The 26488-nt window shown below is 38.5% G+C and overlaps 1 protein-coding gene across 3 annotated transcripts in view; it reads right to left on the reverse strand.

Moving 5' to 3' along the window:
• Nucleotides 1-4703: 4703 nt before the first annotated feature.
• The window catches only part of YLPM1 (YLP motif containing 1), a 77566-nt gene continuing 55781 nt past the window's right edge, over nt 4704-26488 (reverse strand). For 2 of the 3 annotated variants that reach the window (XM_066272248.1, XM_066272247.1), the window contains 10 exons: nt 23119-23181; nt 22595-22714; nt 22209-22385; nt 22038-22121; nt 21666-21749; nt 17263-17343; nt 14111-14162; nt 9147-9277; nt 5406-5588; nt 4704-5092 (listed from right to left, as the gene is read on the reverse strand). In XM_066272248.1, the coding sequence (XP_066128345.1) occupies nt 5442-5588; nt 9147-9277; nt 14111-14162; nt 17263-17343; nt 21666-21749; nt 22038-22121; nt 22209-22385; nt 22595-22714; nt 23119-23181 (939 nt within the window). In that variant the 3' untranslated portion in view covers nt 4704-5092; nt 5406-5441. Of the gene's footprint in view, nt 5093-5405; nt 5589-9146; nt 9278-14110; nt 14163-17262; nt 17344-21665; nt 21750-22037; nt 22122-22208; nt 22386-22594; nt 22715-23118; nt 23182-26488 lie in introns of those variants that run through there. The other variant, XR_010731006.1, reaches the window with a different exon arrangement.

Genomic DNA, 26488 nt, shown 5'->3' on the forward strand with positions numbered 1-26488 from the left:
CTGGCCAAAATGCTGACAAAAAAGCAACAAACCAAACAACAAAAATGTTTCTGGTGCTGAAATACTAACCATCTCTCTCTCTCTCTCTCTCTCTCTCTCTCTCTCACACACACACACACACACACACACAAAATCCAGATCTCTTACTTTTCTTGACATGCCAGAAAATCTGGCAACACAACACCCACATCCCCACATGGTTACAATCTGCTGTGGCTGAGCAGGTGATCCCCTTGTTCTCCAGTGCCAGTCTCCACCCTTTGCTTCATGTTACCTTTCCAGCTCTGAATGTGTGTGTGACCACTGCCATACACATAGGAGAGATACTCTATTTATACATTCTGCAGATATATGAGTAATGCACTGAGCTAGATGCTGTGAAAGAAATAAACATTAGACATACCTATTCAAGAAACAGGAACCCACTGTCAGAAAATATATATCTGAGAGTGAGATTTCAAGTTACAGTGGAAGAGGCCCTGGCCAGTAGCTCAGTGGATGGAGCATCGGTCTGACATATGAATGTCCTGGGTTCAATTCCCAGTCAGGACACACAGAAATGACCATCTGTTTCTCTAATCCCCCTTCTACCCTTTTCTTCTTCTTCCCCTCCCTCAGCCAGTGGCTCAATTGGTTCGAGCGTGGCCCTGGGTGCTGAAGATAGCTGGGTTGGTCTGAGCACATCAGCCTCAGGTGCTAAAAAATAGCTCAGTACTCAAGCATTGGTTGAAGAATGGGGTTGCCGGGTGGATCCTGGCCAGGGCCCATGTGAGAAGGAGTTTGTCTCACTATCCCCATCTTCTCACTTAAAAGAAAGTTACAGTGGAAGACATTATTTCAGTTCTTCAATATCATAGGACAGGGATCTGTAATTTAGATCTACATTGTCAAAAATAAAAATGCAAATGTTTAGTGGTAAGTTCAAGCTTCATAAGTAGAAGTTTCAAAAGTCAAGTCTTCTTACATAGTAAACCATTAAATCTGCAGGGTCTTTGTAGGATCACCAGTGCAAGGTCCTACTGGCAGGCAGAGATCTGTCCACAACTGTAGAAGCTCAGCCCTAGTCACGAGGATGCTCCTTGACTATGGGCTGATGTGAGAGCAATGGAGCCTGAGAACTGAGGTCGGTTCAGTAACTGAGGAGCAGATGCATACACAGCCTGGTACAGAGACCAGTCTTTTAATCATGTGTGACCAGAGAGCTACCAGTCCTGGCCACCTGGCCCTCTAAGATACACTGTGGCTCTTGCTTTGTCAGAATCCTATCATGCAGCCTTTACCAGGAAAGATCTGCCTTTGCCATTTCACTACTGTCATCTCTCTTAAATAGTACACTGCTATTCTGTGCTGGTTCTTAAGCAACTGTTGCTGTCTGAAGATGTCTATGTAAAGGATGCCATCAATTGGGTTCCTTCACTGCTAGAAATTAAGCAAGTATAGAAGTAGCAGAGTGATGACATTATATGAAATTCACAATTTATAAGAGAAAAAGACAGCATGAATACTTATATTAGAGAGCTGGTAAGTTAACTTACAGTTGACATAAAATAACATATTCTGCAGCCATAAAACAGGATCAGATGGAATGCTACTGAGCAATAAAAAGGAACGATTGATACATATAACTTGAATGAAAATCAAGGGAATTATGCCGAGAGAAAAACCAAAAAGCCAATTCCAAAAGGTTATGATTAACTATATGATTTCATTTTATAACATTCTTTAAATTATAAAATTATAGAAATGGAGAACAGATTACTAGTTATCAAGGGTTAGAGATGGGAGCGGGGAGTGGGAGGAAGTTGGGCATAGATGCAGAAACCTACATGTGATAAAACTATAGAAAATAGAAATACAGATGAAGCAACTGGTAAATTTTTTCAGTGAAACTCCTTAAAATAAGAAGATAACTGGAAAAATTAGTAAGAGGGTGGAAAGAAAAAAGGGGGTAAGGGGTTGTAAAGAGAGAAATGAGAAAGGTAATATTCTATTAATGATCTGAATGACCTCTAAGACATACTATTAAAAAGAGAAAAACAACATCACCAAGATGACAACCTGTTGCTTGTCCAGTCCCAGACACCTAGTATTACCAAAATACCTGCAACTTGCATTGTTAGGATACGCTACTTAACAAAACGCTAAGGAGCCTCCAAAGTAAGAAAACCTAGGTTGAAATTTTTAGTCAAGTCAATTCAGAACTCAGGCTTGGTTTCCAGATGAGATGGCACTTACATTGGTTTTCCCAATCAACAACAGAATTTTTTCACTAGGGAAATAAATCTGCCTAGAAGATGTAAGACTGAATCTTTGTCAATGAATTTCTGAATCAAATTCAAACTTCTTGAAAATTATGTGAATCAAATAAATGTCAACAGACTACTGTGTACTATTGAGAGCTTTTGATCTGTTATCAGTTACAACATATTTTGACTATGCCGACTCAGCCTTAAATAAATGATTCCGAAATAGAAATGTCTCTGTATCTCATCTACCAAGTTACTTGCACAGGGAGTTTACAAGGAGAATTAAATCATCGAAGTAAGAGGTTTTGCATTTAGTTTAAAAGATCTGAAATGTTAATGATATCAGGAACTTGTCTATTTCCAAATAAGACTATTTTATATTAAGATAGGCCACCACAAGATTTTTAAGTAAACTTAATATGATTAAAATATAATTTTTAAAATAGGTACCAAGAAACTTTCTGAGACAATAAGTAAAACAATAAAATAATAGTAAAATGCTAACAAATAAATAAAGTTCAAGTTTAGTCCTCTGTATTACAAGGATTTTCTTTTTTTATTTTTATTTAATTTATTGTGTTTTCATAGATTCTTGTGTTGCCCCGATTAAGAACTTTCTTAATAAACTTAAAATACCTGTGCTATCAAGGCATTTTCTACCTACAACAAACTTCTCCAAGAGATTCTTGGACTTTCTATTCTATTCTGCTTCTTGTGATAATGCCAATTCAAGAATTTCTTAACAGTCTCATATAGAACTAGTGAAGTCAAATACCAAATGACAGTCTCTAAATCATTCCTTTCGGTGCCTTAATCTTTTTCTCATTAATCTCCTTTCATTGAGATTATTTTCTATATCAGTTCTTAACATACTATGTTCATCTATTAAGGACATTTTATTCCATATCTTCCAAAAATTGGAAGAGGCCATTTCTGACTCTGTTCACTCTTCCCTGGCCCCTCTTGACATGAGTCCACAGACAAAAAGCCATGGCTGCAAGGCAAAAACATGATGGATTAAAAATGATTCATGGGTGATGATCACTTCTTGTTTCATTGGCATTCTGAACACTGCCAGTTAGAATATAAAAAAGGTTATGAAGACTGAGAGTAAAGCATTCTCTATAGAAACATGCATGCCTTCATTTTATTATGAACTAGAGAACACCTTCTGTGGTTTTTTTTACAAACAATAATTCTATTGGCTATCTTGTGACTTACCTTCCCCAAACACAATAGAGGCAGCTGAGAAAGATCAGTACAGACAAATGTGCTGTCGACCAAAAAGCAACCAAAGTAGCTTGTTAAATACTACAAATAGTGGGAGCTATTTAATGTAGCAAACTGTACATTCAATATTGAATTGTTAATGAAGTTAAAGCCTTTTATATGCAAACATTCAGAATTTCAGGGAGGATAAAAGTACTGAAAGTTATCAGGAGTTCCCATTAAATTAGTTTTCAGTACTATAATTTCAAGTTCTTGAACTCAAAGTGATACTATTCAAATACTAATAAATACTATCTCAATATGCATAGTCTTTAATGTAGGTCAGAAAACTAAAAGGTTTCTCTCTGTAGCCCGCAAGCTCAAAACATTCAAGCCCTTTTGTGAACAAAATGTACAAATTGCTGAGTTAGATTACAAAGTTGAAATGGTGTTTGAGGAAGAAGGCTCCTGTCTTCTCTCATGCTAGAAAATGACATATTTTTCCTTGCAGAATGAAAAAGGGAAAAGAGCTCCTTTTCTGTTTTTATACAAGAATGACATTTGGGTTTTAGCTGTGTATGTTCCCAGGCCCCACCTAGAGTTACCCACCAGAGAGGCAAGTCTGTGCGGAAGGCCCCGCTTCCCAACCATGAGCGATCTGGCAAGAACCCGAGAACCGGCAGGCGTACAGGCTGCCTGCCAGAGGCCTCTGCGCCGCCATGCCCCTTCCCGCAACTCTGACCAAACAATCCGCCACTCAAGTTCAGCCGTAAGGCAATCAACTCCTGGGTTCCACAGGATACCTCAGTTTTGTCTACAAGGTGTCAAAGTCAAAGCCGGGAAAATCCAAACATAACGGTACCAAGGGAGAAAGTAAAAAGAGGAAGGACAGAAGAAACGGAGGAAGAGAGAGAGAGGATCAAAAAAAAAAAAAATAATAAAATATGTTACAGGACAGATATGCTCCAGGGAATATTTGAAATTGTCTGTACTAGTCTTTAACATACAAAGATAAAGAAACTAGCAAAAAAAACCAGCAATAAAACAAAGACAAGTGTTTTGAACATCATTGAGCCTGAGTTAAAACATGAGCCACAGATCATTGAGCTATTATATTATGTTCAATGGAAAAGATTTTTGGGATGTTTGGCTAGCATGTATTTAAAGCATACCGTATTTAAAAAGCAGTAAAAATAAAATTAATGAAACAAGAGAAAGGGGCCCATGTTGTGTAGCCCATGAATCTCATCGGCTTTATCATGAAAGTTTATTATTTTTAATCCTATGACAATCAGCTACCAGTTACATACAGTAAAAAACAAAAACAGCCACAAAGCAATGACGATAGAGAGTCCGTGACGTTGTACAGTGGAGGATACATCTTCTGCTGGAACCCTCCAGTAACTCCCCACCTGCTTTCAGCAGTTAAGCTATCACTCCCACCCTCCCCAAAATAGTTTTTAAAAAAATTAATGTCTTGCTTAGGTACAGCAAGATTCTAATACCTCTTGGGGACACTGGAGAACTTTAAAAAACTAAAGCAGTAGAAACAAAACAAAAACTGAAACGTGGAAGTAAGGTGACACACAACGGAGCTCCGTGAGGCCTTGGCTTCAGGTCACCTCAAAGCGAACCATCTGGAAAGAAAAGAAAAGACTGTTATGCCAGGAAAGACCAGGAAGAACGTTCAGTAGACCTTACTATCTTATTACTCCACTCCGCAAATCTACAGAATCCATGCTTTTCTTAAGTCTTATATTTTTATAAGAGAGCTAACCTGCAGAAAATTTGCTTCCTTTTAGAATAACTTTTATATATGTTAGCAACTAGCATGTACTTACTCTTTTAGAACCACAAAATAATACAGAAAGCAAAGCATGCTGTCTACTTTATCTCAAACCCCTCAAAACAATCACACAGATGGCTACTTATATGACTATGTATCCTTACCTTAGAGGAATAATGACTCCATTTGAAAACTAAGTCTCATATATATTTGGTTCGATTGAGGGCTTTTTCAGCCAGGTGACCACTTTCATCTGTGATCTTCTCCCAATCAGTCTGTCCGACCACAAAACCTATGGCCCTTTTCCTATCTGCATCCTTCTTTTCCTCCAGGTCTGCCCATCTCACCTAGAAAGAACAGAGCATTAGGCTGGGCTTTAGAAAAAATAAACATGCAAAGGGCCTTTTCCCTTTTTGGATAGTCTAAGGGGGAGGATAACTAACATGAAACCAGGAGTTTAAAAAATCAGAAATTAACTGGGAGAATCAGAGAGAGGCATATATCTTAAGTTACAGAAAGAACTCTAGGCAATCACCAAGTCCTAACCATTCCATCCCAAACAGCTCAGCTCTCAGCTCAGTTCCATCCCTTCTAAATCCTCTGTCCCTCCTTTTTAGTTCACTGACCTCATTTTTTAACCTAAAGTAGAATGCTAATCTCTACTGAATCTTCCTATCTGCATTCTCATTCCCTCAATCCATTCTACTACAGTGAGTGCCTTAAAATACACAGTTGTGACTCTCATCTGCTTTGAATCCTTCCCCTACCTACAGAGTAAAATCCAAGCAAGAGGTCGCTCTGAAGCTAGCCCTGTCTACTCTCCTGCAGCATCTCTGGGCAGTGCCTAGAGAACAATGACTTCCTACTAGAAACGACATATTGAATGTCAGTGATCCCCTTATTTTCCCAGAGGTACTGTTATTGAGATTTACAATCTCAATTTTTTTTGCCATTTATCTTAACTGTTAAAAAACATTGTATCACAGAAAAATCTTAACTGACACTGAAAATTTTGAGGTACAAATATTTCATCCATTGCCACTAAAAATATTTCTAAAATGAATGAGTTCAGTAAACAAAACAAGGAAACAATCTGAAAGTCCACTTGAGCTACGATTATATACCCAACTAAGCAAGTGAACCTTTAAAAAAAATAAATTGTATTTTAAAACCTACCCATTTTGGTAAAATTCTAATATGATCAATTCTGCTAAATGACCTTTCCTTATAGTGAAAGTTAATTCCAGGAACCCACCTGGTATTTGTAAAGACCTGAGTTATAGATATCAAGAGCACCTAGGAAAAGAATGAATAATGATTTTAGCATTCCTTGCTACCTGTAGGATCTCCTGGTGCTCTGATGCTTGAGAGTTAAAAACTATTTGAAATGAGGGTACGAGGCAGGGGAGGAGAGTTAAAGTGGAGCCACTTTAAAGAACACATACATACAATGGTTCTCGGTGTCCACTGAATTTACAAAGTAAATTACAAGGGATCACAAACTCCTTATTGAAGATGGTAACAGTTATCAGACTAAAAATAAACTAGAGAAAAGTATTTCTCATATGAAATTATTGTTACCAGAACTACACCATATTATCATTCCTAAGAAAAGTCATTTCTTCTGTTGCCCCAACCTTAAAACTGGAATAAGAGGTGTCAATACAAGCCTTCCCTGGGTGGAGCTGGGCATATAAAGGCCACTAATTGGACCTCTCTTTGCCATCCCCTCCAGCCACACAGACAAAGGAGGGCCTAAGGACTGTGAAGGATGTAAATGCACTTTGACACCTGGGATTCTCTGCGATGGTGTCCACCATAATGAAGTTTTCTTTTCTCACAATAATGTTCTTCTACTAGTAAAGTACTGGGAAAATGCATAAAAGCAATGATGTAGAAAGATAAAGAAGTGTAATAAATGTAAAATGAGATACCTTTTTTTCACTTATCAGATCGTGAAAAATTAAAAAGTTTGATAACACTGTGGGGGCAAGTGTGGAAAAATAGGCATTTACTCACATGTGGGTGTTTAAATAGATGTAACCTTTCTGGAAAGCAATCTCACAATATCTGTCAGAAATGATAAATCATACTCTATGAGCTTGCAGCTTTAGTGCTAAAAATCCACCCTAGGGATATACTTTCAAAGAGATGCCAAGACACAGACACCATGAATTTCACCACAGTATTTATATTAGCAATAAAATGAAAACAGCTTCATTATCTACCAATAAGGAACTGGATAAAAAACTATGACCAAGCAATGGCATGCTAGAAAGTCATTTAAGTAGGTACTCAAATAGAAAGATCAAGACAGATTAGCTGGGAAAGGCTTATATAGATCTTATTTTGCTTTGTTATTTTGTTTAAAGGATACACACAAATATCACTTTTACTGAATTTGACATCTACGTGGAAGACCTATCCAACTTCATTTCTTTGTTCCCTTTCATAGCAAAACTTCGAAAAGTTGTCTACATTTGCTGCCTATACTTCATTTCCTATTCCTTCTCCAATCTGCTCCAAACTGGCTTCTGTCCCTCAACTCTCTTAGAAAACTTGAGTTATGATTGATCAATCATCAATAATCTCCATGTGCCAAATTCAATGGCTATTTCTCTGTTCCCAATTTACCTGGTCTTCTCTGTATCATTTAACAATGGACTACTCTGGCAACACAGGTCGCCTGACCTGTGGTGGCACAGTAGATAAAGCTTTGACCTGGCATGCTGAGCTCGCCGGTTCAAAACCCCAGGCTTGCCCATTCAAGGCACATACGAGAAGCAACTATGAGTTGATGTCTCCCACCCACCCCTCCTTTCTCTATCTCTCATCTCTCTAAAATCAATAAAATCTTTTTTTTTTTAAAAGGACTACTTTTAGCCCTGGCCGGTTGGCTCAGCGGTAGAGCGTCGGCCTAGCGTGCGGAGGACCCGGGTTCGATTCCCGGCCAGGGCACATAGGAGAAGCGCCCATTTGCTTCTCCACCCCTCCGCCGCGCCTTCCTCTCTGTCTCTCTCTTCCCCTCCCGCAGCCAAGGCTCCATTGGAGCAAAGATGGCCCGGGCGCTGGGGATGGCTCTGTGGCCTCTGCCCCAGGCGCTAGAGTGGCTCTGGTCGCAACATGGCGACACCCAGGAGGGTCGCAACATGGCGACGCCCAGGATGGGCAGAGCATCGCCCCCTGGTGGGCAGAGCGTCGCCCCCTGGTGGGCGTGCCGGGTGGATCCCGGTCGGGCGCATGCGGGAGTCTGTCTGACTGTCTCTCCGTTTCCAGCTTCAGAAAAATGCAAAAAAAAAAAAAAAAAAAAAAGGACTACTTTTAACTTCTTAAAATATTTACCTGTATCTGAACTTCTAAATTTTGGAGTCTTGAGTCTTATTATCATTTCTAACTTAACTGGTCCTTCACTGAACTTCTGATTTTTCACTCTCAAACTTAGGACTCCTCCAGTTTTTCTCTAATTCAGTAAATGGCACCACATACATGGAGTGCTATGGCCAGAACCTCATTCTTAAATAAATAAATGTAAAGAGTCACCTTTGATTCCATCCATGCCTGGACTCTATACATCTGATCCATTAAAAAGTCCCAAAGACTCTTGAACACTCTTCTCTGTACCTGTTTTTTTTTGCCCCATGATAAAATGGCACAAGTGGCCACTCCAAAGTCCTTTACAGATGACAATATGCTAGCCATTTCTGCTCTCCATTTTTATGTTACTTGTACATTTTGACCTGATAATTTGTAAAGTCTGACTCATTTTTCTGATGTGTAGTATGATATAGTACCAACCAAATTGCTCTACAAAATAGCGTTCATGTGATTATTTGTCTATAACTTTCTAAAATGAGATGCCCACAAGGGTCCTTCATCTGTTGGCCGTTACTGACAAAGTCTCTTACCCTCTTCTTCCCAGGCTCAGAAGCACGAGTATCATAATCGTCAGGGAGCTGAAGATAGTCCTCCATTCTGCTGGCAATTGCCTCCCAGTCACGTTTCCTTTTAGTACCAGTTCTCAAGCCATCCAACTTATCTGAGGGACAAACACAGAGCCGCAGCATTAAGGAAGAGTGTGAGTTTGCACACAGCACACAAACAAGGGGAGAGAAGGCTGGAACACTGTCAGAGGGCACATCCACATTTTTGAGAGCAGCATCACTTGCAGATCCAAACCATCTTCTTGGCTGAGATAATATCAAGTTCTGTACAATCTCCACTATGTATTTGGTGTTCATACTGGCAGCCATTACATTATGATGTGGGTTTAAGTAACAAACACGGGCAGAGCAAGAAAAGCACTTGTCTCCTGGCCTCCTTGTCCTCCACCTTCTTCCTCCCAAATCACAATACTTCAGCTCTCATCATGTGAAGGAAAATGCAAAGTTGGGTTTTTTAGTTTTTTAAAAAACAATTTCTTCCATCTTTTTTTGTTTGAACACAACTTTAACACCACCCATTTGATCTGCCATAACGTGTGATGCTGTGTCATATGAAAAGCAGGTAATATCAAGAACTTAATGAGCCAAGCTAATGTTTTAAGGTTTTAAATGAACAATTTCTTGGATTGTGACCTCTGTGAGAAGATTCACCATGAGTTAATGCTGATGAGTAGGCTGGCTGCACAAAGCACCACTTTCCTACTAAGTAGAACCATTAGGAGGCTGACCATTAGGAAGCTAAGGGCTAGTCACCCAAAGTGACCAGATCTGAATTGTTTTTCTGAACTCCCAATCTGAGAAGGCTAGGCTTTCCAAGGCCCACAGACTATAGTTAATTAAATAGGAATTGCTGATTCAGAAATTATGAGATAGAAGTTTAGGTGTCTTCAAGAACATCACGCAATGAAAGTGTGTTGTCTTTTTTATTGGTTGTTAATACTGATTTTGAATTCTACATGTGAAACATTATGAGTTATATTGAATCACTAAACTTTTGAATCATCTGTAGTTTTATAAACACACTATTATTAAGCAGGCCAATAAAGAAAAACCTCCAACTTCAGAAACACTCAATAACCACATTTCACTGGTCTCCCTAAAGAGTGCAGAGTGTATATAATAGAAATATTTTAGTCACCAAGTTGGAGATAACTTAATATGAAAAGTACAATGGAAGCAGTGGCAGGAGACAGGGTGAGTTTATGCTTCAAATGTAAAAGTTTCACACACAACCAACTGTATCACTCCATTCAGGCTACAAAAACCAGTAAGATTTTGCATACTTACAAAGCTTTTATTTCCTAAACCCCTGCCCCATAAAAGCATATTATTAAAAAAAAAAACAAACAGCAAGGCAAACTCCAACACTTTACAAACTCAAGTTTTTATCATATCACTTTGGAAAAATTTTAACATGGATGAGTTCAACAGAAACAGTCTCCTGACCTCTGTAAATCATATTCTTTACCAAATGGCTCTATCTACATGCAGATGACAGGCCATATGATAAAGGATCCCAAAGAAGTGACGCCTTGATTGTTCGAGGACACAGTAGTAGAAAACCCATGAAGTCTCATAAACAATAAAATTGTTCTTAGTTCAAGAATGTACAGTATTAGCAGAAGAATAGGAAGCTCCCATACACTTATTAAATAAACCTCAAAGGATTTCCAAACTTAAAAAGATCAACTTAAACATTAATATACTTCAAAGGAAAAATTTCATGTCAATTTCAAGAATAAAGCATGGCCAAGCAGCAACGCAGAAGGACAGTGTGAAATCTGCAAGAACTGTTCCTCATACACTGTGTATGTGACAGGAGTTACAGACCCGGAGTTCCATATTTGCAACATGGAAGTTCAGAACATGTATTCTAGTCTGAACATCCTTGTTTGCAATGTTTAATTTGAAACTTGATTGTGCACAACATGTTTAAAGTTTCATTCTTGGGGCTGAAGAAAGGTTCATACCTCTTCCACACGGCATCCTGGAAACCCAAACACACAGATGTGTAAGGTGAGGGAAGAGGAACCTGGGGTATTAGTTACATAAGACAACTGGTATCCAATACACTCATACTAATGATTTTTAGAGGTTTAAGTTTCAAAAGATGAAGTTTTAAGATGAAGATAAAGGTGTAAATATCCGACTTGACCAGTCACAGAATTTTACCACATCTTTAGAACAGTATATGTATTATTACTGCACCATAGAAAAACATTTTAGGTACATCCGTATATTTTCTGAATAAGTGATGTTCTCTTTACAAATCATAACTGCACCCCAATTGTGAAGAGATGAAACTGCCTGACATACAGAAGGCCGATACACAGTAGCTCAAAGCAGAGACAAATGACGGAGACGAGAAGAGCAAAAGGACTTGATATGCAGAAACCTAAATCATGTCATTGGAATTCAAGTAGCTTCAAGGCTAAATTCCAGCATCTGATGTGCATTAGGGTGCCTGGGTCCCAGATGTGAAAGAGTCAGGTGCGACTGAAAGGGGGATACAGGCAGTTTTCAACAACTCTATGACACCCAAGCCAGACGTGGCGCAGGACAGTTCTGAATGTTTCTAATTACACCACTTCAACCCTCAAACATAGGCTGAACTATATACTGTACCTAATGAACACAGATCAAGAATCTGCAATGAGATTTGACCCACTCCTTGAAAAATTATAGGTATGTTCTCATTGACAGACTCATTTGTGAATCAAAAATTCTCAGATTCAGCTCTTCTGGCTCAATGTAACACTTCTAAAGCTTAATAGGATTCCATCCAGCTTAACCATGTTACCAAGAGTAACTTAAGAATGTTGGTAAAGTAGTCAGAAAAATAAATTGCACCTGGTAATCAAATGTACTGAATTTGTTATGATAAAGAAGGCAACATAAATAGGCTAAGTCTCAGATAGAGGTCCTTGTATTTTAGAGAAGAATCTTTTCAGTTGGTTCCATGGGCCAACCTCCAGGAAGCAAGCACTTTCAAGAATGCTCACACTCAGTCTGTCCTCCTCCAAAGGTAAATGAGCTCTCAAGATAACATAGTGGTGCAAGAAGCCAGTCATGATATGGAACATCAATGTCACCCTTATTAAAAATAAACAAAAACCCACTGCAAACATGTTAGAATTTATTTTTAGATTCATTACTAGATCTTCAGTGACTTTCATTGAAATGGTTTACTTAAATTCACTTCTGGAACTCATGTGTAACATTCTGTCCTTAAAATGGATTGAATTTGTATAAAAATGTATTTTCTGAGAAGCAAATGGTAGACAGGCCAGAATTTTTTCCGGAAATCAATACCAAGATTAATAGCATATTTTCTTGAGTCCTTATTACTAAATTCCATTTTTCTTTCTCTTTAAAAATTAGAAAGAAAAATAGAAAATAGATGGACTCAAGTTAAAATAACATTATCCTAGATCATATATTATTACATAAGCCACTGGTCATACACTGAGCTAAAATATTTATCACTTTTACAATCCCTTTGTCTCTTTATGATCTCTCTTTGCCCGAAAATATAAACATTATTTAGAGAAGCAGAAAAGAACATGATCTTTATAGTCTTACAAGTTATCCTAAAACAAGAGAACTTCCAACATTCTCAATTTCATGTCAAAATAAGCAGATCAAAAGCATTGTTATTAAAATAAGTTGTGATTATTACTGTCCTAAATATTTAATTGCATTTAAACTCATATAAATGCTTAAAAAATTTAGAGGAGATGGTTAAGATTTCCCCAAAAGGGAAGACTAGTGGAAGAATAGGTCAGTAATCACATAAAATTTTCACATGACTTACATGAGAAAATAATTCTAGACTTTACAACAAAACAACTATCCATTAACATAGTAATAATACAGTTCATGGAACTATCTTTTAACAGAGGATCTGGTCAACATCAATTAAAAACATGATCAGTTGGGCAAAATAAAAAGCATAACCTATGAGACTGTATTTAAAATGTACCCCTCTGATGTCAGAAACACAGACAATGTGTCCCAAACAGCAAAACAGCTAAATGACTCAAATTTGTTCCATGAATTTATGGTGTTTAGACAGTTACTCCAGCTCTGGAACAACAGCATGACACCAGGAAGAGAAACAGACTGACAGCCATACTTCATACATTAGTAAAGTTAATCTTCTCAAAAAGTCCTTCTCACATTTTCTTAGATTATTTATTAACATATCTTAATCCACATGTTAAATGGTTAAAAAAAACAACAAAAAACTAAAAAAACATTTTTGAAATATTGAAGGAAAATCCACTGAATATGTATGATTTTCTGCTTGGCAGATAACTTCACACTAAGCAACTCCAATTTTTGATTCAGACAATCATTTTAACCAGTATACCTTGTAATCTGGCACTAAAGGCAAGTTGAAGGGAAATGTAAGTGTAATATTATAAGTTAGGCTCTTCAAAAACCTAAATTATGTATCTACTGATCCCTACCCAGAAACTCATTTATTACACAGTGAAAATAACTGCCTTTTATTTGATCTTTAAGCTTCAGTATTTATTATTACTATTATTACTCCTCAGAGTATTCACAATCTGATTCAACTTTAGAAACTGCAATTGCAGAAATCTCTTTGGCACTAACATTTCTAATTAATATAAAAGTATTTCAGAAGTGACAGTATTTTATTACTAAATTTATCACATCTCTGCTTACTCTAAAAACTTTAAGTGTTATTAAGGGTAGTTCTTTTAAAATACTCTTCTTTCACTCTGTCATAAGCTATAACTAGTTAAACTGAAAGCTAGCAAAATAGACTGAGGATATAAGGTAGGCCAAAAATCTTGGTTTGAGCAGAATGTTTGGAAAATTAGCTCTTACATCAGAAAGATCTATGACCATTACCATCAGGTATCACATATAAAAAACAGGAAAAAGGAAATACCCACCTAGCTTTGCCTCAGATGTGTCCATCTCCCATTTGCTTTTCGGAATGTAACCCTAAATCGTACACAGAGAGAAGCTCGAAGGGTTAGAAAGAGACACATACATGCATATCACTTTTGAATTGGAAAAGCATTAAAACTGGGAATGGATTCAGTTTCGACTCACTAGTTATAAATATATGCTTAGGGAAAACACAGTCTCATTATCTTTGAAGAAACTGAATTACCAAATTCATAAAATCTTCACTGCCCAGATTTCATAGTCACTTCAGAATAGTGTCATGAAGGCGCTTTGAGGCAGCTACAGTTCAGGACACACAACTGTAGTCTGAACAACAGCTGTATAGTAATATGGTAAGAAGGTACGGTAGTTATTAGGCTAATATTAAAGTCATTCCGAGTAGAGAGGATTTATAATACTAGCTAGGTTACTTTCTCAATTCAATTGCTATTCTCAAGTGATAGTAGCCATGAGGTCCAGAGTGTTTTTCAAGACAGTTACTTTAAAGTCCAGCATAAGTTTAAATACTCAAAAGAAAGGAGAAAACCTGGTGTCACTGAATACAACACTTCATTTTAAAATGACTTCATCCATTTACCAGATCTTACAAAGGCTAATTTTACTGAATCAATTTCAGAGCATTTCTTTTTTATAAGTTGGAAAAACTCATTATTATTTCTGATGTCTTCTAAAATTACATTTCCCATTACATGAAAAACCAGAAATCTACACAGGCAATTTTCATCTTATTTAATAAAATAACTGGGTGGTTTATTTCAAACAAAGTCCCATAAGATTTTCTAATTTTCCAAAGTATCTATGTAACTATGTAGTAATCTTTTTTTATTCACCTAGCAAGTAAGTGTATGGTTTTTCCACATAATTTACTATGATTTCCCTTTTCATTCATTTGGACTTTGTTCTCTATGAGACCCTAACATACAGAACTTTAATACTATGACTTATTATGTAGAACAGATTCATCCAAGGTGTCAGCATCTTTTGAGAATCAATGTATCTCTTTACTATTAGCAATGTTCAAATTCAAAGCATAGACTGACACACAGATAAGTTGCAAAGTATGTATGTTGAATATTTCATGACAGCAGCTTCTGTGTAAGAGTTTAATAGAGCATCATCATTTTTCCAGGAAACCTATAGGTCTTAGACATTTCTAATCTTTAAGCCAGATTAATAATTCAATTTTAACTCATAAGGCAGTATTTCAAGTTTGTAAGTTATACCATCTTTTTCAAACACATTTTAAGAACAAACCAAGACAAAGCTATGCTGAAGTGATAGTGTTAGAAGTATTGATGAAATTTGTATAAGTTATACCTCAAAACTCATCTGAAAACCTTAAACATCACTATAATAATTATAAATTCTGAGTCACATCTACAAGATTCACTGAAGTACTAATGAAAGTAAAATATCAAACCAATCAATGATCCCCCCCCAAATTCTCTTAACCAAGAAAAGTTTGACTTTCACCTAGCTACAGTAATCAGTACAGAGTAGAAAATGCAAGGTTTATTGAGAATTTCATTAAAATTGTTTGAATGACATGAGACTTGCTCTTAACCCTTTGATTAAAATTCTCCAAGAATCTTTTACTCTTAGAATAAAACCCAATAGTAAAAAATCTGGAGTCTGCATTTTTGATGGGTTAAGAGAAGTTTTATAACAAAGATAAGCAAAATGAGCATATTAATTCCCCCCCCTTGATGGAACCATCCTGTTCTTACTTAAAACTACATCATCTTCTCACTGCTTAAAATGTTAAGCCACTTGGAAATAGAAGAGATAGTCCAGTAGGGCAGAGTCCTAAGGCTTCCTTGCAAGGTTTCTGATATAAAAATATAGAATTACAGTGTGTTTACTTTTAAAATGAAAAGTTCTATGTTTTGACCTATACCTAAGCAATTCAGATGTTATGAACCAAATCTTGAACTGAAATCTCCACAAAAGAGAGACGGAGCTTCAGAAAACTAACATTACACTCACATGATCACTTTCTGGTACACATGCTACAAGAAGCTAATGAGGTCATTAGCCATATTCCAGAACAGTGTGAACCTTTAAGTGAATTTCCTGCCTATATTTTAGCTCATATATGTCAAAATACAACCTAATTAAAAGAAACACTTTGTTTAAAGGAAGTAAAAAACATAAATGCTATTAATTTTAAAGCTTATTTTTTAACCCACATATGAAATCTAGGAATATAGTGGTTGGCACCATCCCTATATAACACACAGTTTCTACCCAGAGTCCTCAATATCATACATGGGTTTAATGGGACCACTTCTTAAAGAGCCTGTATTCTCTGGGAGAGAGGAATCAGGGTTCTTGCTTTGTGCATTTTTAGAAGAATATAAGAAGCAGCTTTAGCAAGGGCTGAAATATTAAATAAACCAAATAATACTCTGAATTTTAAAAGCACTCTATTCCAAGCATCTCTGTACCTCATTTTGCAAACACTGAAAAGTAACATTACTCTATAGGTCGCATATTCATGAATGACAGAGTAAGGCAAGGCAAACACTCTAAGAGGTATGATCAACAGCATTACAGGAGGTACACAAGGAACTCTGAATTCACACTACGTGAGCCCCTAATCAGCCTAAGCAAAATGCACTGCCTACACAGTCAAATGATTTCCCCCACCACTTAATAAAATAAAATGCAGAAGAACAAATCCAGCAGTCTATGGTAACCCTCTGCCTCCTCATTCAGTAAGTTTTTCTGCCTCAGTTGACAGAAACCCAATTTTGAGATCTTACAGCAAAGAGACAATTATGTGTACGGGGTAGGCTGTACCACATATCTGCTGGAGTGTAAGAATGCTTTGTCACATGTAATTGATTTTCTTAAAAAGTATACTCCCCTAAAGTCACCCACAAATAGATGAGTGAGTACAAAGGATAAGTTTTTTAGCATTTTAAAAATTTTCTTGATAACAACACAATAGAGGGTTCTTTTAGTCAGGAGAAAAATAAAAAGTATCCAAGTCTCCTCGAAGATGATAATGGAAACTTTACCATTAAGGTGCACATCAACAGTAATAATCTGACCACAGATCTGAATTTATAAACACCTAAGAATTTAAATAAAGAGACACTTTGTTCAAAGTGGTTGGTCTGTCTCCTACCAGTTCGTTTTCCTCTTCCTCTGTATCTTTCTTTTCTTCCTTCTGTTCTTCGATATTTGCATCAAAATCTTCCATCTCTACCTACACCACCCCAATAATCACAATGGAAAAAAAAAGACTGAATTAACATTTAGGATAATGTTGAGTCCCTCACCGAGATCTGAAATGAGCATACTTGCTCAGAGTAAGGTAATACAGACTCACAGTTACGTACTATAGTTTTTAATAACCCTAATCTTTAAAAAAGAACTGATAAAAGACATTATTCCTGCCTTTCATTTTCCTGGGATACCTACTAATCTTTACAATTTTCTATGAAGTTGAATATAATAAATGATCTATCCTAAGCTGATAATTATCTGTTTTAAATGCCTATAAATTACTAGGATTTTTCTTTTCTTTCTTTCTTTTTTTTTTTTTATATAGTGAAAGTAGAGGAGATAGACAGACTTCCACATGTACCCTGACTGGGATCCACCCAGATACTCCCATCTGGGGCCAATGCTTGGACCAATTAAGCTATCCTCAGTGCCCAGGGCTGACACTCAAACCAATCAAGCTGCTGGCTGCAAAAGGAGAAGAGAGAGAGAAAGGGAAGGAGGAGGGGAAGAGAAGCAGATGGTCGCTTCTCATGTGTGCCCTGACTGGGGATTAAACCCAGGGCATCTGCACACCAAGCTGACTCTCTATCCACTGAGCAAACCAGCCAGGGCTAGGATTTCTTTTTAAAACCTTTAGCAAGTATTTTTCCAGTCAAATAAAAGAGTGGTTTTCAACCATTTTACACTTGGGACCAGTGAAAATAGAACTATTTTAGAGATTGCTGAGACAGAAATCAGCTTGAGCATAATCAAATTTGACTAAGATCATTGGATCTATAATCTTCATACACATTAGGGTGGTTAACTCTTTTGTGGCCTGGTACAAAATTTCTGGTGGTCCAGCAGTTGAAAAACACTAAAGTAAAATGTGTGTACAATTCAAATTTCAAAATATAAGGGTAAAGTGAAAAGTAGATGAAAGCAGTTTGGTCCAGAATAGCAGCAATACAAAAAGAGAGTAGATGGATTAGAGAGGTATTTATAAGGTAAAGTGACAAAACCTGTGACTGACTACATAATGGAGGGACAGGGTTAAAGATAATGTAAAGGGTCACGATTACAGCACCAAAGTGACTGGTGGGTCTAACTACTAAAACAGAAAAATAAAAAAGGCACAGGTTTGGATAAATTACATATTAGAGAGGTTGAGTTTGAGGTGTACTAGTTAATATGTTTTTCTGTAGAATTTGGAAAATAATGATAAATTATAAAAGTCACCTCCATTCAGATATAATTATTAAGATATTGATAAAATGCATTCTGGTCTTTTTTTTTCTTTCTTCTTTACCAAGTGAGAGGTGGGAAGATAGTAAGACTCCCACATGTGCCCTGACCAGGATCCACCTAGCAAACCCCATCTGGGGCCGATGCTCTGCCTATCTGGTGCCATGCTCACAACCAAGCTATTTTTAAGTACCTGAGGCAGAGGCTCCATAGAGCCATCCTCAGCACCAAGGGCCAATGCACTCAAACAATCGAGCCATGGCTGCGGGAGAGGAAGAGAGACAGTGAGAGAGAGAAAAAGGGGAGGGGTGGAGACGCAGATGGTTGCTTCTCCTGTGTGCCTTGACTGGGAATCGAACCTGGGATATCCACATGCCAGGCCAACACTCTACCACTGAGTGAACCAGTCAGGGTCTGCATTCTGGTCTTCATAATTTAATATTAAGGGTACATAAGTGGCAATCTGAATTACCAGAAAGATTATCTATATAGAATATGTAGAGCAAAAATAGAGCCTGAAAGCACTCCAACATTTAAGAACTGGGTAGCAAGAGAAGCCAGCAAAGAAAACTGCAAAAGGATGGCCAAAGGAAAACCAGGAGAAGGTGGATTTACAGAAGCAAAAGAAAATATCATATAGAGCTGCAAAATTAAACAACAGAAGATGTGAGAATTGATCCCTGTGTAGAAATCTTGGATGAGAGTCTCCAGAAAATGGCTAGAGCAGAAACCAGAAGGAAATGGGTCAGTAAGAGCACATAAAAATATAATGACAGCCTGACCTGTGGTGGCGCAGTGGATAAAGCGTCAACCTGGAAACGCTGAGGTTGCAGGTTCAAAACCCTGGGCTTGCCTGGTCAAGGCACATATGGGAGTTGATGCTTCCTGCTCCTCCCCCCTTCTCTCACTCTCTCTCCCCTCTCTATAATGAATAATAATAAAAAAAATCTTAAAAAAAAAATATAATGACAACAATGAATATAGATCACTCATTTACAGGAGGTCAAACGAAACAGAAGTACACAATTGATTAAAAGAGAAAAATCTTCCTGGCTGATTGGCTCAGCGGTAGAGCATTGGCCTGGCGTGCGAGGAACCCGGGTTCGATTCCCGGCCAGGGCACATAGGAGAAGCGCCCATTTGCTTCTCCACCCCCACCCCCTCCTTCCTCTCTGTCTCTCTCTTTCCCTCCCACAGCCAAGGCTCCATTGGAGGAAAGATGGCCCGGGCGCTCTGGGGATGGCTCCTTGGCCTCTGCCCCAGGCGCTAGAGTGGCTCTGGTCGCGGCAGAGCGACGCCCCAGAGGGGCAGAGCATCGCCCCCTGGTGGGCAGAGCGTCGCCCCTGGTGGGCGTGCCGGGTGGATCCCGGTCGGGCGCATGTGGGAGTCTGTCTGACTGTCTCTCCCCGTTTCCAGCTTCAGAAAAATACAAAAAACAAAAAACAAAAAAAAAAAAAAAAGAGAAAAATCTTTCCTTTTCCATGATGATTTACTTCCACCAAACTAATAATTAATTTAGGTAAGAATTATCATTGAATAAAAATTTGTTGGGGAACAGAAAATTAACAATTTCAAAGTATATCCTTACAGATTACTTACTACAAAGAAAAAAGGTAGAAAAACTTGATGTATTCCACCTGAACCAACTGATCAACACTGAAATCACCAACAGGGACATCATATATCTCCTGATATGATGCACTGAGGATACACCACCTTTGTAGCATTCATGTTCATGTTTAACCTAAAATTAATCATGTGGAAACAATCAAACAAACTCCAATTGGGGGGCATGCTACAAAACAACTGACCTTTTTTTTTTTTTGCATTTTTCTGAAGCTGGAAACAGGGAGAGACAGTCAGACAGACTCCCGCATGCGCCCGACCGGGATCCACCCGGCACGCCCACCAGGGGGCGATGCTCTGCCCACCAGGGGACGATGCTCTGCCCATCCTGGGCGTCGCCATGTTGCGACCAGAGCCACTCTAGCGCCTGAGGCAGAGGCCACAGAGCCATCCCCAGCGCCCGGGCCATCTTTGCTCCAATGGAGCCTTGGCTGCGGGAGGGGAAGAGAGAGACAGAGAGGAAAGCGCGGCGGAGGGGTGGAGAAGCAAATGGGCGCTTCTCCTGTGTGCCCTGGCCGGGAATCGAACCCGGGTCCTCCGCACGCTAGGCCGACGCTCTACCACTGAGCCAACCGGCCAGGGCAAAACAACTGACCTTTATGCTTCAAATATTCTTTGTCTTTCATGACAATAACCTAAGAAACTACTTTTTTATAGTAAAAAACTGGATCTTGGATTTTAAAAAATTGTTATAAAAACACGCTATGAGAATAACTGGTGAAATTTGTATGAACTGTGTATGAGATAATTCAGATTTCTAGTTTTGTAAGAGAACACTCTTGTTCTGCAACTTAATTCTCAAATGGCCCCACAATAACAGTGATAACAATAGCAATATGATAACAATGAGAAGAAGAGGAAGAATATTATCTATTTAGAGAAAAATGTGGCAAAATATTAATAACTGGAGAATCTCAAAGAAAGTTGCACAAGTGTTCTTATACTATTTATGCAACTTTTCTGTAGTTTAAAATTTTTTCTTTTCTTTTTTTTTTTTTCATTTTTCTGAAGCTGGAAACAGGGAGAGACAGTCAGACAGACTCCCGCATGCGCCCGACCGGGATCCACCGGCACGCCCACCAGGGGCGGTGCTCTGCCCCCCAGGGGGTGATGCTCTGCCCATCCTGGGCGTCGCCATATTGCGACCAGAGCCACTCTAGCGCCTGAGGCAGAGGCCACAGAGCCATGCCCAGCGCCCGGGCCATCTTTGCTCCAATGGAGCCTTGGCTGCGGGAGGGGAAGAGAGAGACAGAGAGGAAAGCACGGCGGAGGGGTGGAGAAGCAAATGGGCGCTTCTCCTATGTGCCCTGGCCGGGAATCGAACCCGGGTCCTCCGCACACTAGGCCGACGCTCTACCGCTGAGCCAACCGGCCAGGGCTTAAAATTTTTTCAAAGTAAAAGCGGTAAAAAAGAAAAGTCATTTTTACACTGCTTTGGTAAAGAACACTCACCTCTTCAATGGCAGCATCTTGCAGCAAAGAACGAATGTCCAGACGCATCATATGACGAGGGGCAGTTTCCCAGTGATCGGCCATCTATTGAGAGATTCAGGGGGTCAAATTACCTCTGGAAACTATCAAAGAAAGACCAAGTGAGCATCCAAGACAAATTAACTAATATTGTGAAGTCTAACAGGTGAATTCCAGGAAAAACTAGGCCACCTTTTCTACTCAGAGAGATACAAAGGATAAGAAACATTTACTAAAGTAGGGAGAAAAGATATTTTGAAAGCAAAGGGGATAAACAAGAACTTCCAGACAACAGGGATGATACAGCCGAAATGAAGTTTAAAATACAACATCTTCTATGTTTCCAAAAATCACCTTATTTATTTCTTTAAGTTTTCTTCCATGAATATTTCTCTTGCCACAGGTCTGATTATCTGCACTCATTTCAGCCAAATATACCTAAGAAAGATTGAATACCAATTAGGCAAACAAATGCAGCACTTACACAATAATACAAAGTACTCTAAAACTATTTAAAATCAGTACCTCAAATCCCTTGGTTTTCGCTGCACTCCAAAACTGGTCAAAATGTCTAACTCTGTCATTGATGGCATCCAGGATGATGAAGGGGAAAAATCCATCATCTAGAGTCTTTTTGAAAGTTTTGAACATGCTGGTGCGATAGGTCTCCTCCATCTCAGCTTCATATTCATATTCCATTACCTAGTCCCCCCAAAGAGATAAGGAGTTAGCAAGAGCAAAGAATCACCCTAAACCTCCTCCCTGGTCCACATCTGGATAGAGATGACTAAATAATCGTTCCTTCACACCTGAATACTAAAGTTTTGTGTTCAAAAACAGAAAAGTCTTTGTCTTCAAAAAAGCCACATTTCTCCTTTCATTACTGTTAATGAATCAGGACGTAGCCATACCTTCTTTTTCACTTTCTTTCCAGAATCTGGGTCTTTTTCTTCTTTTTCCACTTCAGTAATGAAGTAGTCATCCAGGCTTAGAACTCTGGGTGCAGGTCCTCCAAATTCTACCTCCTTATCCTAAGAATCATGTAGTCAAGAAAGTTAGAAAATTTATGGAATAAATTTTTTTGCTCTATCTTATTTTTAATTTTATTTTTAAAAATTGAATTTACTAGGGTGGCAATGGTTAATACATTTACATAAGTTACAGGTGAAAAATTCTACAATATTATGGAATAAATTAATGAATGTTCACAGTGAAGTTCCTTCTTGTGGCTAAATAATATGCTATCTTCTGGTGCTTTCAAATAAAACAGAGGCAAAAATATTTGTGTAAGCAGATGAAAATTTATATAGGACAGTATCTACCACGTGAGCCAACTAGAATAGATCAACTGGGAAATATCTCTATCAATAAATGCTGCTTGGTAGAAGACAAGTGGCTAACAAAAGCAATGATTCTTTGACTTTCCCATACTCACTCGAATAAGTTTTGCAACATGTGTCTTTCCACTGCCAGGCAATCCTCTCATTATAACAACAATCTGAAACACAATGAAAAAAAAAATCACTCAGAAAAAATTTTTAAATGATAAAATCTTATAGTTAACAATGACCTATCATTCTCCATGACAGACCACATAATAAACCACGAAGCAAACCTTAACAAATTTGAAAGGATAAAACTACAAAGTACTCTAAGTACAATGGAATAAAATTAGAAACCAATAGAAAAAATTGGGGAAATGAACAAGTATGTGGAAATTAAAAACCACCATACTCCAAATTAAACAATGGGTTAGGAAAGGAACCAGAAAAAAAACAACAGAAAATATTTTGCCATAAATAAAAATGAAGAAACAACATACCAAAACTTATGGAATGCAGCAAAAGCTATGCTTATAAGGAAATTTATTAAGAAAGAAGAAAGATTTCAAATTATAACCTAACCTTCTACCTTTAGACACTGGAAAAAGAACAAACTAAACCTAAAGCAACCAGATGAAATAAAATAATAAACATTAGAACAGAAGTTAATAAAATTCAGGAAAAAAAAAAAGTAAAAGCTGGTTCTTTGAAAAGATCAACAAAATTGACAAACCTTTAGCTAGACTAAGAAAAAAAGAGAGCCCTGGCGGGTTGGCTCAGCGGTAGAGCGTTGGCCTGCCGTGTGGAAGTCCCAGGTTCAATTCCTTGCCAGGGCACAGAGAAGCACCCATCTGCTTCTCCACTCTTCCCCCTCTCCTTTCTCTCCCTCTCTTCCCCTCCCGCAGCCAAGGCTCCATGGGAGCAAAGTTGGCCTGGACATTGAGGATGGCTCCATGGTCTCTGCCTCAGGCACTAGAACGGCTCTGGTTGCAGTAGAGCAATGCTCCAGATAGGCTGAGCATCTCCCACTGGTGGGCATATCGGGTGGGCACATGCTGGAGTCTGTCTCCCCTGCCCCAGCTTCTCACTTTGGAAAAATACAAAAGAAAAAAAAGAGATGACTGAAATGATCAGAATCAAAAATGAAAGAGGGGACATAACTGACAACCTCACAGAAATTTAAAAAAAAGGTCATGAAGGAATACTATGAATAACTATAAGCCAACAAGTTAGATAACTAAGATGAAATGGAAAATCCCTAGAAAGACACATACTACGGAAACTAACTCAAGAAAAAGACAATTAGAACTATGACAAGTGAAGAGATTAAATTAGTCACAAAGAGAAGCTCAGGCCCACTGTCCTGGCTGGATAGTTCAGGTATTAGATAGAGCAGGGGTCTCAAACTCAACTCAGCATGTGGGCCGCAGAGCAAGATCACAGCTGTTCGGCGGGCCGCACTAGGTCTACAAAAGGCAACTGTTACGCAACACTTTTCTCACTGCAGTTGAAAACAAAAAAAAATCAGTACAACATTGTTCGGCGGGCCGCGAGTTTGAGACTCCTGTATTAGAGTGTTGGCTCGAGCACAAAGGTTGCTGGTTTGATCCCCCCAGTCAGGGCACATACAGTAACAGATCGATGTTCCTGTCTCTCTCTCCCTCTTTCTAAAATCAATAAAAATGTTTTTTAATGAGAAAAAAAAAAAGCTTAGGCCCAGATGACTACATGATTGAATTCTAACAAACATTTAGACAAGAATTAATATCAACTTTTCACAAACTCTTCCCAGAAACAGAAGAGGAAAGAACAATTCCCAACTCATTTTATGAGGCCAACATTTCAAATCAAGCAGATACCCGAATACCAAAACCAGACAAAGATATCACAAGAAAACTACAGACATTTCTTATGAATATGGATATAAAAATCCTCAAAATACTAGCAAACTGAATTCAGAAACATATAAAAAGAATTATATACCAAGTGAATTTATCCCAAGGATGTAAATTAATGTCTGAAAAGCAATTAATGTAATTCATATCAACAGAATTAAAAAATGCACATGAAAAAAATCACAAATAAAATAAAAAATAAAATTGACACAGAAAAAGTGTTCAACAAAATCCAACATCCTTTCATGATAAAAACAGTTAATAAATTAAAATGAAAGGGAACCTCCTCAACCTGATAAAGAATATCTACTAAAAACCCACAGCTAACATCATACTTAATGATGAAAAGCTGTAAGTTTCTAAGATTATTTTTTTCCTTAAGTGAGAAGCAGCATGGCAGAGAGACAGACTCCCACATGTGCCCTGACCAGGATCCACCTAGCAAGCCCCCTGTGAGGTGATGCTCTGCCCATCTAGGGCTGCTGCTCCACTGCTCGGCAACTGAGCTATTTAAGCACCTGAGGTGAGGCCATGAGCCATCCTCAGCACCAGGGCCAACTTGCTCCAACTAAACCAGGGGTCGGGAACCTATGGCTCGTGAGCCAGATGTGGCTCTTTTGATGGCTGCATCTGGCTCATAGACAAATCTTTAATAAAAAAAATATTAACGTTAAAAATATGATATAAAACATTCTCATGTATTACAATCCATTCATTTCCTACCACTCATGTTCATGGTTGCGGGTGGCTGGAGCCAATCACAGCTGTCCTCTGGGACAACACCAAATTTTTATTGGATAATGTGTAACGTACACAGGTTGTTGTATGGCTCTCATGGAATTACATTTTAAAATATGTAGTGTTCATGGCTCTCTCAGCCAAAAAGGTTCCCGACACCTGGACTAAGCCATGGCTGCAGGAGAGGAAGAGAGATAAGAAATAGAGGGGGAAGGGATAGAGGAGGGGGAGGGGGAATAATGAAGAAGCAGATGGTCATTTCTCCTGTGTGCCCTGACCGGGAATTGAACCCAGACACTCACACCAGGCCGATGCTCTACCACTGAGCCAACCAGCCAGTGTCTAAGATCAGGAATAAAATAAGGATGTCCACTCACACATTTACTTAATACTGTACTGGAGGAACTAGACTGGCAACCAGGCAAGAAAAAGTAGTAAAAGGCATCCAGATTGGAAAGGAGAAAATAAACCTCTATCTGCAGATGCCATTATCTTATATACAGACAATCCTAAGGCCGGACTAAGTGGTGGCACAGTGAACAGAGAGCCAACTTGGGACACTTGAGGACCTAGGTTTGGAACTCCAAGGACGCAGGCTTGAGAGTGGGATCATAGATATGACCCCATGGTCACTGGCTTGAGCAAGGGGTCACTGGCTCAGCTAGAGCTCCCCTGACGCCCTGTCAAGGCATGTATGAGAAAGCAATCAATGAACTAAAGTGCCACAACTACAAGCTGATGTTTCTTATCTCCCTGTCTGTCTGCCCCCGTCTCTCTCTCTCTCTCCAAAAAAAAAAGAAAACCCTAAGGAATCCACTAAAAATATATTAGAACTACTAATAAATTAGTT

This window comes from Saccopteryx bilineata, chromosome 4, assembly GCF_036850765.1.
Source record: "Saccopteryx bilineata isolate mSacBil1 chromosome 4, mSacBil1_pri_phased_curated, whole genome shotgun sequence".
Taxonomy (NCBI): domain Eukaryota; kingdom Metazoa; phylum Chordata; class Mammalia; order Chiroptera; family Emballonuridae; genus Saccopteryx; species Saccopteryx bilineata.